This window comes from Pundamilia nyererei, unplaced genomic scaffold, assembly GCF_000239375.1.
Source record: "Pundamilia nyererei isolate P.nyererei 1_Seehausen unplaced genomic scaffold, PunNye1.0 scaffold00220, whole genome shotgun sequence".
NCBI lineage: Eukaryota > Metazoa > Chordata > Actinopteri > Cichliformes > Cichlidae > Pundamilia > Pundamilia nyererei.
This window is the reverse complement of record NW_005187621.1, coordinates 328,669-345,474: the sequence shown is the minus strand read 5'-3', so window position 1 is coordinate 345,474 and position 16,806 is coordinate 328,669. Positions and strand designations below refer to the sequence as shown.

At 44.8% G+C, this 16,806-nt stretch overlaps 1 protein-coding gene across 8 annotated transcripts in view; it reads left to right on the top strand.

Moving 5' to 3' along the window:
• Positions 1-16,806, top strand: part of agap1 (ArfGAP with GTPase domain, ankyrin repeat and PH domain 1) — a 173,734-nt gene that overhangs the window by 46,113 nt on the left and 110,815 nt on the right. For 4 of the 8 annotated variants that reach the window (XM_005748361.1, XM_005748362.2, XM_005748360.1 and 1 more), the window contains exon 1: positions 1,972-3,785. The exons of 3 other annotated variants lie outside the window; for them this stretch is intronic. In XM_005748361.1, coding sequence (XP_005748418.1) covers positions 2,645-3,785 — 1,141 coding nt within the window. In that variant the 5' untranslated portion in view covers positions 1,972-2,644. Of the gene's footprint in view, positions 1-1,970; positions 3,786-16,806 lie in introns of those variants that run through there. One more of the 8 variants, XM_005748364.2, reaches the window with a different exon arrangement.

The following is a 16,806-nucleotide window of genomic DNA, read 5'->3' as shown; positions in this document are numbered from 1 at the left end:
CTGATCAAAGAGGCGCAGGTCACGTGACAAACAGCAACCGCAGACCCACTTCTCACTTCCACCTTAAATATTTCAAAGTTAGAGCGGTGATGAAGCTGCACATGCTCATAGTGACACTGGGTCTAAACACAAGAGGACCCCCCTAAACACAGCATATGTGTAATCTTTGCTGTGAGGTACCTGAAGCTAAACAATGTTTTTAAGGTGGATTTATTCTTTCAATCTGCTCTTTAACAGCCCAGAAGCCCGCAGCTTCATATTGTTCCAGTGTGCAGATCTAAGGAAGCCACTTTTCCATCTTTTTTGTTTCCTCATAACTTCATAGGTTGGGAGATATCCAGCCTAAAAGCAGAATCACTTCCTCAACTTCACTAAGGCGGAACTCCTTAGTGTGTTATTACTGCGATCATCAGCATGAGCCCGGTGTTTCAGGGACTGTAAAACAGGAGGGAGAAACTCAGATGTTGGAATCTAGTGGTTCCTCTGGAGATGGAGACCTCTTTCAGACTTTTCAGTTTCTGCGTCTTTATTTTTATGTTTCTTGCTTACTGTTTGGGATTAAATCAGTGCACACTCAGGTTCAGTTAAACATCACTTAAATGTTTGTGTGTATTCCACCATCAGAAGCTCCTCAGCTCCTCTTTCTGCTGCTTCTTCCACCTCAAATTTGATTTTGTGCCCCTGTGGGTGCAGCTTTTGCCTCCATGGCTGCCCGGGAGGCTTCAAAGAGCTTGACAGACAGAGAGGAGAAAGAGGAGGCTCCACCCCTGCTTTAGAGGAGGCGGTGCAGACGGTAAAACCAGAGCTGGAGTTTGCTCTTGCGTGACCCCGCTACTGCCCAGCTGACTTACATGTAGATCAGAGCAGGAAGTAAAGCCACAGCTTAGGGTCATCAGGTCCTCAGCATTTATTTTAGGAAAGTTTCCAGCCTGCTGAAGGGAGAAACCTGCTCCAGAATATAAAATCCATGCTTCAGTATCCAAAGTTGGAAGACTGAAACTGCCAAAAAAGGGAAAAAAATTATCAAAATAATAATAAATAATAGATAATAGATAATTAAAAAACAAAATAATTGCAAGCATATATGTGTATATGTATATGTATGTATATATGTGCGTATTCTAATTTATTATTCATTGTTGCAAAAAGGGGGCTGTACTTCAAAAGGTTATGTAAATAAAAGAAAAAAGGGAAGAAAATCCAAATTTAAACAGGAAGGTAAATAAATGCAGGTATTATTTAAAATGAAACACATACAGGAGCAAACCAAATCAGAAGCATTCATTTATGTGAAATTTGATAAATTAATTAATAGCCATGAATGTTTTTTAATTTTTTGTTGTTGTTGCATTTATATTTGTTATTTATATATTCATTAACACAATTATTTTTTTATTTTAGTACTTTTGGTCCTCCATAAGAAAATCTTAATGCCATCCTGTTTGTTTTTCATATTGCAGGACAAAAGAATTGTATTACAAAAATAGAGATAAACAAGCTTCAATGGACAAACCAATAAAATAAACACAAAAGTAAAATAGTGAATAAGTGAATTAACACCTAAAATGTCAATTAGTATATTTTTTATGAATAAGCTGTTGCATATATATATATATATATATATGCATTACTTCATCCTTTCTTTCTAATTTGGGATTTTCAGTCCTCCTTAAATGTGTTTGAATGAGTGAATAAATAAACTGTTTGCACTAAGTTTTTCTTTAAATTGGAATTTAATTCAATTCAATTTTTTGGTTTGTTTTTATTTTGGCAGCTTCAGGCCTCCATATATTTTAGCCATAGTGAGGAGAAATTGTCCTTCTCAGTGTTGGTGCCGCTAACAGAGCCTCTAAAAAAGCCCAGGCTCTGCTGTAAGAGTAAATAATAAACACGTGGTTTAACACTCCGGCTCCTGTGAGGTCTCCGCACCGTGTTTCCCCATCATCCTTTGCTGCTGCCGCTGGCCGGTGTTCAGTGTGTGTCTGTGTGTGTGGAGCGGAGATCGCTCAGAGTGCAGCGGGGGACGGTGGCTGTCCGGTCCGGTGTTTACTGTCGGCGGGTTAAAGTGTGAGCGGAGGTCCGGGTCTTCAGCTGGAAATTCAGCGGCATTTGGAGCACAAGTGAAGCGGGTTTGAGGAGCGAGAGGCCCGGCTGGCTGCTGCGCGGCGCTGCGGGGGATGTGCGCACACAATGGGAGACGGTCCGGGACTCGAACAGCGTCTCCCCGCCCGGTTTGGTTTGTAAAGACACCGGAGCTGGAGCCGGGACTCAGCGCGGAGTGAGGACCTCCTCTGACCGGGCAGGACGCCTAAGACACCGGGAGGAGCTCAGCTGCGAGCCCCGTGGGAGCCGCGGAGGACGCGCCTGTGTGTCGTGAATCCGGCTGGGATGAACCCCGAGTGTCTCCTGCGTTCCAAACCGCTGTTTACACATCTGGATGAAGAGGAAAGCCTGGGTTTGGAGCTGGTTTATGGAGTTAATGCATGTTAGTTTACTGGATTTACCCGCAGACCCATCAGCAGCCTGCAGAGGTTAGTGCTCAGAGGATAAAACTAAAGGAGCAGTTCACAGTTTCTCTTTGAACCCGAATATTTTAAAGTAAAGGAGCAGTTCACAGTTTCTCACATGAGCTTTGAAGGAGGCGATGTACCTGCTGGACAGTAGCAGCTCTGAGAGGATGGAGAGAGGAGCTCCTCAGAGAAAGACTGTGTACCGGATCTCCCTCACGCTGGTGAAGAGGGAGAGCTTAGAGGACGAGGGCTCGGTGCCCCGGCGGGCAGAGAACCCAAAGGTGGGCGCCTTCAGGCGTGAGGGGTCGGCAGAGGTGCAGCGGGGAGGTCTGCTGGAGCAGCTGAAGGAGGTGGAGGACGAGTCGGAGGATTTCTCTTCTTCCCACGGCTACATGCGGAACTTTAGGACGTTCAGCACGGGCCAGCTGGAGCTTGGCAGGCTGAAGATCTGCCGGAAGCAGCTGCTGCAGCGGGGCGCCAAGGCCACCAGTCCGCTGGCGGAGCCCGGGCAGGAGGACGGCGGCAAGCGGGAGGTGGAGGAAGCACCACAGGCACTGGTGGAGAACGGTGGTGTTGGCGAGAAGAAGAAGAAGCTCCTGAAGGCGAAGAGCGTGGAGGAGCAGAGCTTGGAGCCCGTGAGCAGCGTCGGGAAGCTGGCCCACTCTAAAAGTAACGGGGCGCCGTCCACAGAAGGCCCCCCGGAGACTCCACCTCCTCTGAAGCGCCCACCCGGTCTGCTGCGCCGCAGCTTCAGCTTCAGGCACTGGAGCGGTGGCGAGCTGCTGCGCCTGCGGGCGCTCTCCAAAGACAAACACCACAGCAGCTCCGGCTGCATTGGCCAGGACGCCGCAAAGAATGACGAGCCGGCTGCGCCGCTCCCCACAGCCCGCCTCCTCGACCCCACCAGAGAGAAGAGCAGGACACTGGAGGTCGGCGCCGTCCTCAACAAGACGGACTCCATGTCCGAGCTGAGCCGCTGGGAGAGGGCGCAAGGCAGCAAGAACCGCACACTGGACAACAGCGACCTGCTGCGGCTGGCGGAAGAGAAGGACGCTGCCGGGGCAGCAGGTGGAGGCTTCCTGCTGCGGGGAGGTGGGGGACGCTCCAGCGAGCGGCGCCTGGTTCGCTTCTTCAGCGGGATCTTCTCCAGGAGGGACGGTGCTTCCACGTCCACGCCGGTGGGGAGCCCTAGCACCAACAGGTCGCTGCGCCGCAGCCGGAGGACGGTGCTGTCGCAGTCCAGCACGGAGAGCATGAACGGAGGCAGCGCTGACGGTAAACACGTGACCACAAGGGTTTGAGTGTGTGGATGTTTGAGTGTGAAGTGTGTGTTTGTTTTAAACAGCAGGGTGGTGTTTGGTTGAGACTCTGCTGCTGTTTGTCTTTCATTACTCGGAGCTCAGCAAATTCAACACGAGGCAGAGCGCCATCACCTCCATCCAAAGCATGGTGAGACAGAAGCCAATGAAGGGTTAAAAATGTCAGACAGGAAGTAGGAACAGGGAGCAGTTTGACTTTTATCTGCAGCATCCTCTTTCCATGGAGAGGGGACGAGTGGAAAACATGACAGATGAGAGGAAGTGCATTAGTTGTTGTTCTCACAGATGGATGTTTTCTCCATCAGCCTCTGTCCTCTGCAGAGGAACCTTAAAGGCTCCATAAATGAGTCCGTGCAGGACCACAAAGACTAAACACAGAAACAAACACATAAAGCAGAAATCATTTGTAGCTGTCTCGGCTGATGCAAGGTTTGTTTAGAGGCTTTTATTCTGAAGGAGCTCTGTTTTGTCCTGTTCGTAGGGTCTCTGTGACCTTTCCACAGGCGTTGGGTTCTGCAGGACTCTCAGAGGTGGACTAACAGGTTTAGAGTCTGATCACACAGAGGGGGTGGGGGTGGGTGGATGGTTGTGGTGGTGCAGGGCATGGCTTCACATGTTTGAGATTCCTGAGGCGTTAACCCCCCCAACCCAGCGAGCTGCCAGATGACGGCGTCTGGCAGGTAAGTTGTTGTTTCTGCAGACGACCTGTTTGTCCTGAGAGAAGTCCTGAAACTGGAGGCTGAAGTGTGGCTGTTCACACCTTCAGCAGTGTGGGAAAACCTTTCAAATTAAAATAACTAAGGGCAGCAGAACAATTAAATGCTGCTTTTCTCATTGTTCCCTCACATTTTGCAGATTAATCAAGAAAATATCTGTCAGCCTGATTTCTTACTTTGTTACTTTTTCTCTTTCATGTTCACACTGACCAAGAAAACCTCAGCAGGGAGGCCTTTATTTTGAAGTTCAACGTTCAACTTCTGTTTCTTTTGGTTTTTGAATGACTTGATTCTCTCTTCTGGCAGCGCGTTCAAAGGTTTACGCCTCTGCAAGACGAAGGCAAGCCAGGCTTTTAACTCCTAGTTTGAAGGCACAAAGCATCGCGTTTAAAATGCTGCGGCGCATTTTAACAACGGCTCCTCACCGCAGAGCGCACACACTCTTACGGCTTGTGTTTAACATGCTGCACGCGGCTTTCAGTCCAGCGTTCTGTCAGTTTTGAAGTTTAAACAAAAAGGGCTCAGTGGTCCTATCAGAAACACCGCCGCGCTTTGGTGCTCATATTGGTTGTTTACCATGCCGTGCTACACAGTAATATTAACAAATTAATTTTATTTATATAACACCAAATCACAACAACAGTTGCCTCAAGGCGCTTTATATTGTAGGTAAAGACCATTCAATAATAATGGAGAAAACTCCAACAATCACATAACCACTTGTGAGTAAGTGCTTTGGCAACTGTAGGAAGGAAAAAACTCCCTTTTAACAGGAAGAAACCTCCAGCAGAAGCAGCCTCAGGGAGTGGCTGGATGATGATGACACTAATAATAATAATAACCAGGAACGGCGCATTTAAAGAAAATAATCTGTGTTGTTTAATTTGGCTAGACTCTTAGGTCTAAATGAGCTTCTAGCATCGACATACATGCTTCTCGTTGGGTGTTTGGCTTCATTAGCTCCACACTAATCATAATAACCAGAAGTGCTGTAAATGATTTAGAAAATGTTGTTGGGCTCTGCGCTCTTTTAGTCCATGTTTCGGTCTGTTTGAGGTATGAAATGTGGTGTAATGTTGACTTCACAAGCTCATGTTACCTTTTTTTAAGATTCCATGTTCTCCGTAGTAATCATTTTAATAAGAATAATAACTGTAATTAGTGTTTAATAGTTAGGAAATAATGTGTTTGGACGCTGTGAGCGACAGCTTCCTCGTCTTGCTCTGACGTGCCACTCTAATCTCTCTGGTCGATCAGTTTTTTCTTGTCATTTGACTCAACACCTGTATGCGCTTACCTCATCCTGCTGCTGCGTCCTGATTGGGTGATTTCAGAGCACCTACTCATCAGTGTACAGAGGGGAACTTTTTTTTTTCTGTCCGAGGCCAGGGATTGTTGTCTGATAAAGACGGCCCCTCACCTCGCTGTCTTAATGGACTCGACTGGTGTGTGTGTCTGTTGGGAGTAAATGTAGGGGAATGTGTGTGTGCGTGTGTGTGTGTGTGTGTGTGTGTGTGTTTGACCTACATCCGCAGCCATGCAGAAGTAATATGGGCTGTAAAAATGCACACACTCAGTCTTGGATGCCAATTACTGCGTCTACGTTTGCATCAATTTATCTGCTTTTTCTCAAAGACTCTTCTTCTCTTTTTTTATCTTCCCAACACACACACACACACACACACACACACACACACACACACACACACACACACACACACACACACACACACACACTCGTGATTCTTCAGCAGCTGAAGCTCCTCCAGATGAGTCGAGCTGTTTCTCAGTTATAGCTTTGATCCTCCTCTCTGCTTTGCCTCCATACATAAACCACACACACACACACACACACACACACACACACACACACACACACACACACACACACACACACACACACTACAATGGGTATAATAGGGAGAAAATCCTATTAGAGGAAATGCTGCAGCAGGGAGCAGAGATGGAGGGATGATGGAGAGATGACTCTTCTCCTTCCTTACTTCCTTCTCCTCATTTCTCCTTTTATTTTTATTTTTTTCCTTGCTCGTCTCCTTCTCTTTATTTGACATCATTTTCTGTTTCCTTCCTTAAAGTGTCACCTGTTCGCTATCCTAACTTTGCCTCGTTTGTTCTACATTTCTTCTCTTTCTGTAACTCCACTTCTTCTCCTTTCTTACTTTTCCTTACCTCGTTTTCTTTTCTTGTTTCCTTTTCTCCTTGCTAAATTTTCTCCTCCTTCATCCCTTCATTTCATCCTTCTTTTCTTTCTTCATTCCTTCACCTTTCCATCCTTCCTTGTTTCCTTCTGTCCTTGCATGCTAGTCTTGTGTGCTCCTAATTTAATTCCTTCTTGTTTCCTTAACTCCTCCTTGAATCTTTTTATTTTTTCTTCCTTTCCTTAACTCTTATTTCTTGTTTCCTTTTTATCAATCTTCCCTTCATTGGGTCCTTATTTCCTTCTCTTTTTGCCTTATGTTTTTCATTCCTTTATCCCTCCATTTGTCTTTGCTTGATTCCTTTTCCCACCTAGCTTTCTTTCTTCGTTTGCCCAGTTTTTCCTTTTTTCTTTTAATTTCTTTCCTCAACTTTTTTTTCAGGTCCTTTTTTTCTCCATCCTCTGGTCTGCTTGTTTCTTTCTCACTGCCTAATTTCCTTCATCTGCTCCTCTTTCCTTTCTTCTATTTATTGTGTCCTTGCTTTATTTTCTTTCCTTGCTTCCTTCCTTGTGTTCCTCTCCTTGATGAGTTTAGTGAACTCCAGACAGAAAGAAGATGTTAGATTTGATCCCGAAAGCTCCATTTACTCCATTTGTCCATGCTGAGGTCAGTTCGCAGGCCATTCAGTCTTTAAAGCTGGCTCAGTTTCTTCTCACTTAGGTCCAGTAAAGAGCATTATAGTCCATGATACAGCTACACAGAGCAGGTTTAATTTGAGTTTGTTCTGCAGAGCCGAGGAAGCAGAAGTGGGCCAGATGCTGTCCTGGTTCTGGGTCTCCGGCGGGGACTCTGGCTGTATCATTACTGCAGGCGGGTCAGGCCGGCGGAGTGTGGTGTGTTAAAATAACCGGACCCGAGTGTGACTTCAGGCCGCGGCCTGGAAACCATCAGCCTTCTTTATTTTTAACAGCACTCGCACCAGAGTCTGTGAGGAAAACTGCATTTAACAGACAGGACTCTCTGTGTTTCACAGCTGCAGAGACAAGCTCTTCCCTCTTTTCTCTGCAGTGTTTTTAAATAACTGCATAAGCATGTGACGGAGCTGTTCGCTCATTAAAGAGCTCGGAGACGCGTCGATGTTGTAACACTGTTTTCACTGCTAACCTTCAGTGTTAGAGCAGCGACGCCTTGGCCTTCTGCCGCTCCCTCCTCGCTGGCAGCGTATTAGCTGGCTGCTGTGTCGCCTCAGTGCTGGAGGTTGTTCAGGGGTCAAAGAGCATGTGTGGAAGGTCAGTGTGTGTGCCTCCTCCTGCTTGTCCTCCTCCTCACTTCCTCTTCAGAGCCAAGTCGGCCCGTGTGGCGAGGCTTTGTGGCCTCTGTGAACAGAGCCGTGAAGCAGCACGGTCCACCTGTGTGCAATGAAAACCATTGATCACAGAGCTGACAGCTGATTTGTCATTGATTGTGTTAGTTTAAACCAGACGTGACCTGAAGGTCCTGCTGATGTTCACCACGTTTGCCTGGATCAATATCAGCCTGGTCTTTTCCTCACTGAGCAATATGACCTATTAACTTATTATCGGCATGGGATCAGCAGATACCAAAAGCTGAGGTGTTAGAGATGGAAAAAGTTTGCATCCCTAACTTAAGCATATAAAGCCTCAAATGGTCCTGGGCCCGGTCACACTGCAGTCTTTATAAAATCTCGATTTATTTCTTATTAAATTTAATGTGGCCTTCGTCACTTTAATGGTCAATATAATAAACGTCTAGAGTCGAAGTGGTTAATAAAAGATCAGTAACGGTTTTCAAATGGACCAAAATCCAAAGGTCGTGGTGCTTGGTGTGTTCCTAATATTTTGGCTCTCTTGTATTTTAATAGATGATCATTTTGTGTTAGACTGCACACTCCTCAGGCTTCTTCATATCAGTTACTGGCTGACTGAGCTTAGCTTGTTTGTGTCCTGTAGTCCACGACTGGCCCAGTGACGTTGGCGTGCCGGTTGGAGTCCCACCCCTCCCCTCCCTGCAGCTTACAGCTCTTACATAAGGCTCAAATCCATCCGAGGACGCTCGCTGTTATGCTCTGAATCACCCCTCTGATACGCAGCATCAGCAGCAGAGCGAGCCAAAGTTGAGATGCATCCGGGACGGCGGTAACGCCTGATGTAACCACGCTGAAACAAACGCCTCCTCCTCCTCCGTTCTTTAGAGAACAAAGGGAGCAGAGCAGCCGAACTGATGAGCTAAAGATGCTAATAAACCTGGAATCAGTTTACAGACTGGTCTGTGACTCAGACCAGCTCTTTACTTCACCTCTCCCTCCAATGCTTTTTGTCTTGAGTTAAATTGGGACATTTTTTTAGTCTTGGCACTAAAACGAAGAAAGTAAATAAAACCGTTTTGGCTCATTTTCATTAGTCTTCTATCTTCCTGTCAGAACACACCCAAAAATGTTGTTTCCTAAATTCAGTACAGCCTTAACAAACTGAAGTGGTTTCTGAAAGGATTCTTGTCAAACATTAATAAGCAAACAGATTTTTATTCTGCGGTCTGAATCCTCACGTCAGTTTAAAGTTTAGTGTCTGTATCTGATTGTTGCCTGATTGTGTGTAGTTTTCAGTAGCTAAAAATAAGAAAAGCCTAAAGATGAGTCATTTTGTAGACAGACAAGTGGATGTCGAGAGGGAAGCAGATTCACACATAAAGATGGAAACGTGGCTTTTTTGGCAGAGTGCAGAGTGTTTTGGCCTCTGTACAGAGTGACTCCTGCACGTGGATTTCACTGACTGTTGCTGTGGATGATTGCTGATGGTTATTTGTGTGTTTCATCCTTTGGCTTTTCATTTTTGTGACAGATCCAGTAGAGAAGGACAAGTGCTGCCTAAGCAAAAACCTTAGACTGTGAGATTTCCATCAGTAATGGGAACATCTAAAAGTTCATGTGTACTGTAAGCCAATGCATACAGATTTAAGGTTTGACTCTCATCATCCACTGAAGCACAAACTGGGTGTCATCAGGACGCTACAACATAGTGCGAACACCATCCCCACAGACAGAGCGGTCAGGGAAGCAGAAGATTACATCAAGAAGGCCCTGAGTAAATGTGGTTATCCCAGCTGGACTTCTGTCAAAGCTGGGAAGGCGCCTAAAGAAAGGACAACTGCTGCCTAAGCGAAAACCTGTAGTGATCCCGTATGTGTCAGGAGTATAGGAACAGTTAAGACGCATTTTCTCTAAACACATTATGAGTTGATAGTCTAAATATTTTGTGGACATATATGTAGTCACTGATGATGAAAACATGAACAAGATCATGACTGCGTCTCCTAGAGTCTGCATTCCTGTACATCCAAACGGCGTGACCTTGGCCTAGATTACTTGAGTTTAGTCACCAATGGCGAACCCATCCACACCTTTTTAAATGAATGAAAAACTACTCAGAGTTGGTAGGAGCAGGTCAGGGTGGCTGATGTGCGTGTTCAAAACACAATAACTCTCACCAGAGACCAATGCCTACATCCTGGTGTCCTTTCTGAGGTCCGGTTGTAAAAGTGTCTCTGTGAAGGTTCGGAAAAGGCAGCGCTTTCATCGTAACCTATTTGCAGTCCCATCAAGAGGATATTTTGGGGGGAAATGTAACCTTATGCTTTTTTTTTTTTTTGAGGAGATAGAGGTGAAGGAGGAGGACGTGAGGAGGCAGTGGGAAAAATCTGAGTGTAAGAACATGTCAAAGTGTGTCAGAGTGAGCGTTAGATGAAGGCTGGAGCGCTGTTTGTTTCCAGGTGAAGTTCCTTCCCGCCCACACTTCTGTCTTTATTCTGCAGCCTCCGCCTGTAGTCTGGCTGATGGGGGTGAAGGTATTATGTTTGCTCTGACAGCGCTTCAGTTAAAGAGCTGTCTCACTGTAGAGAGCATTTCATTACAATGAGAATACTGATGCACTTCAGCCATTTAATACCTGCTGTAATCCTCGACTGTTAGACAAACATGTGGTGTGTTAATAGGCTCGAGTTACGTCTTTCCAGTCCTTATGTAAAGATTATTCAGGTAAACTGAAGCTACTGTAGTGTGTAAGATCAAACTGCTACTCCCCTTAATTAATGAGCAGCTTTTGTTAATGAAAGAACACTCGGAGCCTTTTACAGCCTCTCAGACGTGTTTGTTTCTGTTTTGGGGCCTAAATGCACAGACGCAGCATCGTTGCTCTGATTAAATGAACTCCTGACCATGAGTGTGTTTCAGAGTGTGTGTGCAGCAGTTTGTAGCCGGCAGTATGACAGCGGCTTTATTTGATTTGAGATGAGGATGAGAGCGGCCGGCGTGCTGCCAGCCAACCAGCACTGTGTGTGTGTGTGTGTGTGTGTGTGTGTGTGTGTGTGTGTGTGTGTGTGTGTGTGTGTGTGTGTGTGTGATGGGGGATGGTTGTGTTGGACTGATTAAAAGGCTGATATTTGGGTCAGTGTGTGTTTGTGTTAAGCCGGTGACAGTGAGTCTGACGAGCACTGCTTATTGATATTGAGTCTATTAATGGGCTCTGTTCATCGATTAGGACTTTATTTCACCGTTGATCGGCTCACCGATGACGCAGCTCCGCCTCACAGCTCACTCTCACTGTGTAAAGTTGCTTTTTAAATAATTAATTTACTTATATTTATGTAATAATTCTCCACAGTGGGTCTCTTGGTGATTTCCAAGGTTTCATGTTGAACATCTTCAGATTTTTGAGGTCCAAACTGACATTTATATTAAAATCAACCAACATACGATACTTCCATATCCTGTCTGATCTAAATGAATGGCGAGAGAGCGTAACCTTAATTTCAGTGGTCACTGAGACATAAAAACTGCATTTATAGCACCAGAAAGCTTTAAAACTGTCATCAGTCAGCCCTGAAAACAGCTGCTTTTGTACTCATAATTACTGACGTTTCATTGTTTCAAATCATTTCAGTTGATTTCAACCTTGTGTTTCTCCCAGTAACGAGTATAAACTGGAACGCAAACCTCTGTTGTGAAAGTTCAGAGAAACTAGGAGTGGTACAAATGTTTGTCAGCACAAGATCCCAAGATTTATACTTATATTCCTGGACGTGACACCCCTCCCCTCTTTTATCAGCAATTTCCATCAGTCTGGGCTCATATCTACTAGAAATGGAAGATTTTCCAGGTTTAAAGCATGAAGTCTAAATTTATACACAGAAGTTTCTTTTTCTGTCACACCTGAATCCCAGGGCCTACCAGCAGGAGCTAGAGGCACATTTTGTTTTATAGCCACAAGCTTTCCAACTCGCACAAACCTTCTGTGTGACGTGCAGCGATCAGATTTAACCTTTTAACCAAAATGAAATTGCTCGACACGTCTTATTTAAAAATCTGCCATAAATAAACCATCAGCTGTAAAAAGATCCTGCAAAAAAGAAAGAATTTTGTGGACTTCGGTGCAGCTGAGAAGTCATGACTGACACAGCCAAGACCAACAGACCAAATCTGTGAATTTTCTGTGCACCAGGCTGTGTTTACACACTGTATTTTAAGGAGGTATTCAGAGGACGTGGAAGTGAGAACAGAGCAACTAAAACACCTTTTCCCCTTATTTGTTTGCATGAGCAACACTTTTTATCAATGAACTGAAGTTCTTCCAGTTTAAAGGGTGAAATGTTCACATTTAGAGGCTTAAGAGCCAGTGAACTCCTTCATGGTGTCTAAGCTGAGGGTTCCTTCACTGTCCGAGTATCTTTGCTCTAACAGTGAAGGAAGTGCAGCAGGTGAACATCTGTGTGTCTGTGACTCACATGCAAAGGTTCGTAAGCATGTGATCAAACCACAAAGAGTCCGTTGGACAGTTTTGCATAATTTCCCTGCTGCCTCCTTTGAGCGCAGGTCAGACGAGACCCTTCACAGTGTCACTGTGCTCCTGCAGGAGCGATGCCGATGATTAGCTCGCTCTGCGTCTCCATTTCTCAGGCGTGAACACAGCTGCCCTGTCAGAAAGAAACACACCTGCAGGCGCTGCATCTCTGAGACTCGTTTCACTCCAAAGCCTTGCCGTTGGGTCCCCGTGCCAGCAGCTCCGCTATCGCCGTGGCAACTTCCTCTTTGCCCTCCTGTGGCCTGGGGGAACAGCTGAGCGAGTGGTAACACACAAAGCTCTCTGTTGTCCGAGGCTCTGCAGGTTTCCGTGCCCCGAGTGGAAACCTCGGTGTTTTAAACCCAGCTTCTCTGCGATGGATCTGCAGACCCCCCGTCCCCTCCCCATCCCCGCCATCTCAAACCCACTAATAACACCCCCAATGCAGCATTGGTACACAGAACTGAGCAGCTTTGACAAGTCTGAGGTCAGCGGAGGGGGTCGGGCTGTAAGTGTAGATGATAATGATGATGTTGGAGGACAAACTGCTCGTATGTCAGCATATTTCCTGCTTTACAGTGCTGATGAAGGCACATTCAGTGTATTTAAAGCAGCGCAGCAGCGTTGCCCTAGGCGGACTCAGTTTTCTTTCTCGTCTTTTTACAAATTATTAAACAAAACTAAAGCAGTGACACATCATCACACAGATTCAGCTGCAGACACACAATAGGATAAGGTGAAAGATCTGATTCTGTTTCTTAGATATGAAACTTTAAGCTTTTATTGGTGTAAAATGTTGAATACACTGCAGTGTAACAGCACAATATACTCTTAAACTGATTTACATTTTAATGTTTGAATAATCGGATTTTCCCAGCCGGGGCAACACAAACACATTTCCATGTAAAGTGATCACTGAGCGAGAAGGTTTGAGGCAGCAGGATGACTTCTAGTTATTTCAGCAGCAATTTGAGGATATTTTAGCATCGATCTGGACCGAAGGATCAGATCACACCTTTGCTATCATCCCTTGGCATCCTGAGCTTCTCCGAGCTCCTCAGCCTCTCCCTGGGAACACACCGGGAACGAGTACTCGGTCATCGAGTCTCTAGCTGTTTGTGGCTGTGTCCGCATCAGACTGTACTCCGGGCTTCAGGCACCGGGTTATTTTGAGGTTAGCTTGTGTCAAAAATAGACCCAGTGCTGTTTCCAGAAATCAAAGAGTTGCTCTGGGTCTTTTCTAAAATGTGGATTTTGTTGAAGCCTCGTCTGGAGTGAACTTCATCAGTGCTGGTGTCTCAGTGATGTAGCACCCACAAATTTTGGACTGTTGGTAAAATTCGGCGACTTGTAGAGACAACCAGAATGTTGGGAGGTTCCCAAATTAAACTTTTCTCAACTAACGATTTGTTGATATACAAATAATGGAAATCGAAAAAATGCTGAACGTGCACTAGACTCCAACCATCAGCTGCACAGCAGTGCTCAACGTGCGAATCTCATCCCTTGTGTCCTCGATCTCACACTTTCGGACACTCTTGACAGCTCATGGCCATCGGTGAGCGTAGAAGTTTAGATCAGTGGGTAAACTGAAGCTTTGTAAGATAAGATAAGATAATATAACCTTTATTAGTCCCACATGTGGGAAATTTGTTTTGTCACAGCAGGAAGTGGACAGTGCAAAAGTTATGAGGCAAAAATTAGAATACAATAAGAATAAATACAGTACACAACTGTACAGAATAGAATAAAATAAAATACTATATACAGTAGAATAAAATAAAATAAAATACTATATACAGTAGAATAAAATAAAATAAATACTCGAGCTAAGCTCCCTATACTAATGGAATATATTTTCAGCGTTTATCTGAACATAGAGAGAAAACACTGAGTTTCAGAGTTAACACAGCTGCAGGTTAACTGGGCTCCTTACATGCTTACATTCTCCTTCAATGATTCATGATACCAGTCATTCCTGAATGCTGGCTTTATTATTTTCAGGACTTTAACCGGTTTTGTCTCTGCAGGGAGAAGCCAACAACATTTCTTCCCCCCGTGCACGATCATGTAAATCATTCAGCAGCAAAGTTGGGACTGCCGTTTGCTTTGCGTCTTGCATGTTTTTGTACATTTGTAGAAGTTTTGTCAGCGTCAGCATGTGACAGAAAGCATGTGGGTGTTTTATAAAACCAGACCCGGCTTCTGTTCCCGCTCCGTCCTCTCAGGTTTTCCCGTCCTGCTAAAGCTCATCGTGTGCTGACCTCCGCCTTTTCTACCCTCTAAATGCACGTGTGTGCTTCTCTATTCAACTCGAAAATGTGTGCGACATGAGACCTGGGTGCTGACATGAATACTACTCGCACCAGAAGGCCATCGGGGTTGGAGGTCAGCTCCATCTAACCCCCGTTGCTCTCATGAAGTGAATAGAAATGTAGAACTTAAACCGTTTGCAGTAAAAGCGTTGAGCTGCTGAGCTGTAAAGATGGAAAACTGCCTGGTCATGACTGCACTTCAATCATAGAGGTTGCTGGTAGGGCTGGGCCATATCATACCGTTCACGGTAATACCGGTATAATGTTGGGCAATGATAAGAAAATGAAATATTGCGATAGAATCTGGGTAAAACACGCATGCGCAGTGCCTTTGTTTTCATACGCACATGACGGAAAAAGCATGGTGGCGACGGAGAATGAGAAGGGCGAAAGTGGATCGTTGAATGAAACAGATGAACCAGAATTGGTTTGTAAAAATGCTGCAACTTCAGTGGTGTGAAACTGGTTTAGCTTTCGTCCGTCAGGTACACAACAAAGCACTGTTTTTGGTAGAGCATGCTAGCGGGCCGTCGTTATTACCGTGTTTTTTGGAAAATACGACACACTTAAAATCAATCCTTTGATTTTTCTGAAAATCGACAGTGCCCCTCATAATCCCGTGTGTCTTATGTATGAATTCTGGTTGTGTTTACTGACCTCAAAACGATTTTATGTCGTACACGGCGCTCAAAAATCTGTCAAATGTTTCAGTACGACTTTGTTAAGCTACGAACCCGGACTGCTTGATGGCTTGTCGGAGCATTACGGCTATCGTAGGCAGGCGCCTGGCGGAGTGATACGTACTGCGCTTCAACATAGTATTACCGTATTGTGTGTGTATAACTTCTTTTTAAGTTTTGTGGATAATATACATGGTTATGCTGAGGATATGTCGGACAATTTCCACTGGAAATGCCTTTTGGTTAAACTGTCAGCAAGGAATTTGCATTTGCACTGTAAATTTTTTATATAACTTTAATGCACATAAAAAACAGCTGCTTGTTTAAGTGAAAATAGATTAATGTTTTGGGTTTTTTGCACTAATAAAGTTGTGGAGTTGTAAAGTATTTTGTCTAGTGTCAATTATATCGTCAGTTATATCGCAAATTTCCAATGTATATCGTGATAAATATTTTTGGTCATATTGTCCTGCTGTAGTTGCTGATTCAATTCTTGGCACCAAAAGGATGATTTTACATATGTCAGAGACCGAAGAAGTGTCCTTAAGCAAGGCAGAACAACAGATGTCTTGCTATAAAAGTTCCCATATAGTAGAGCTGGGCGATATGAGATTTTTTCATATCACGATATGTTTTTTTTTTTTCATTTCAGGTGATAACGATATCTATCACGATATAAGCCAAATAACTATATTTGTAAGATTTAAATGTGCCGTTTCTCACAAGTAACAGTTACAGTTACAGATGCTTCGAGCTCAGATCACTTCCTCCAATCAGGATCAGTTCCAGATAACGTACTGAAAGGGGCTGAAGTGATTTAAGTGTCAGCATCTAAAACGTTCATAGGTCGGCCATAAAGCGACACGTCGACATATTGAAACACCCCTGGTCTGTTCAACCACGTCTGATCAAACAGTTTCAGGTTTCCCCTCAAACATTTGGCTCGACGACGCCTGGAAGCTTAACTTGTCTTTGTTTACAATCTCATCAGCTCTGTCCAATCACAACACGGCCTCTTTGTCTCGACTCGTCCACGGTTGGTCGCCTGCCATCGTCTTCCTGCCGCCACTTCCTGGTTTTCCCTCAGGCAGCTTTAATCAGATCGTGTGTGTGTGAGAGAGGGAGAGAGAGAGAGAAATTAACACACACATCTGGAGGAAATACTCACAATACCAGGAGATTTGTTTTTTTAATAAAAACCCCACAGTCATTAATCTCAGGTATGAAGGTTAAACGCACACACACGTTCGCGCTT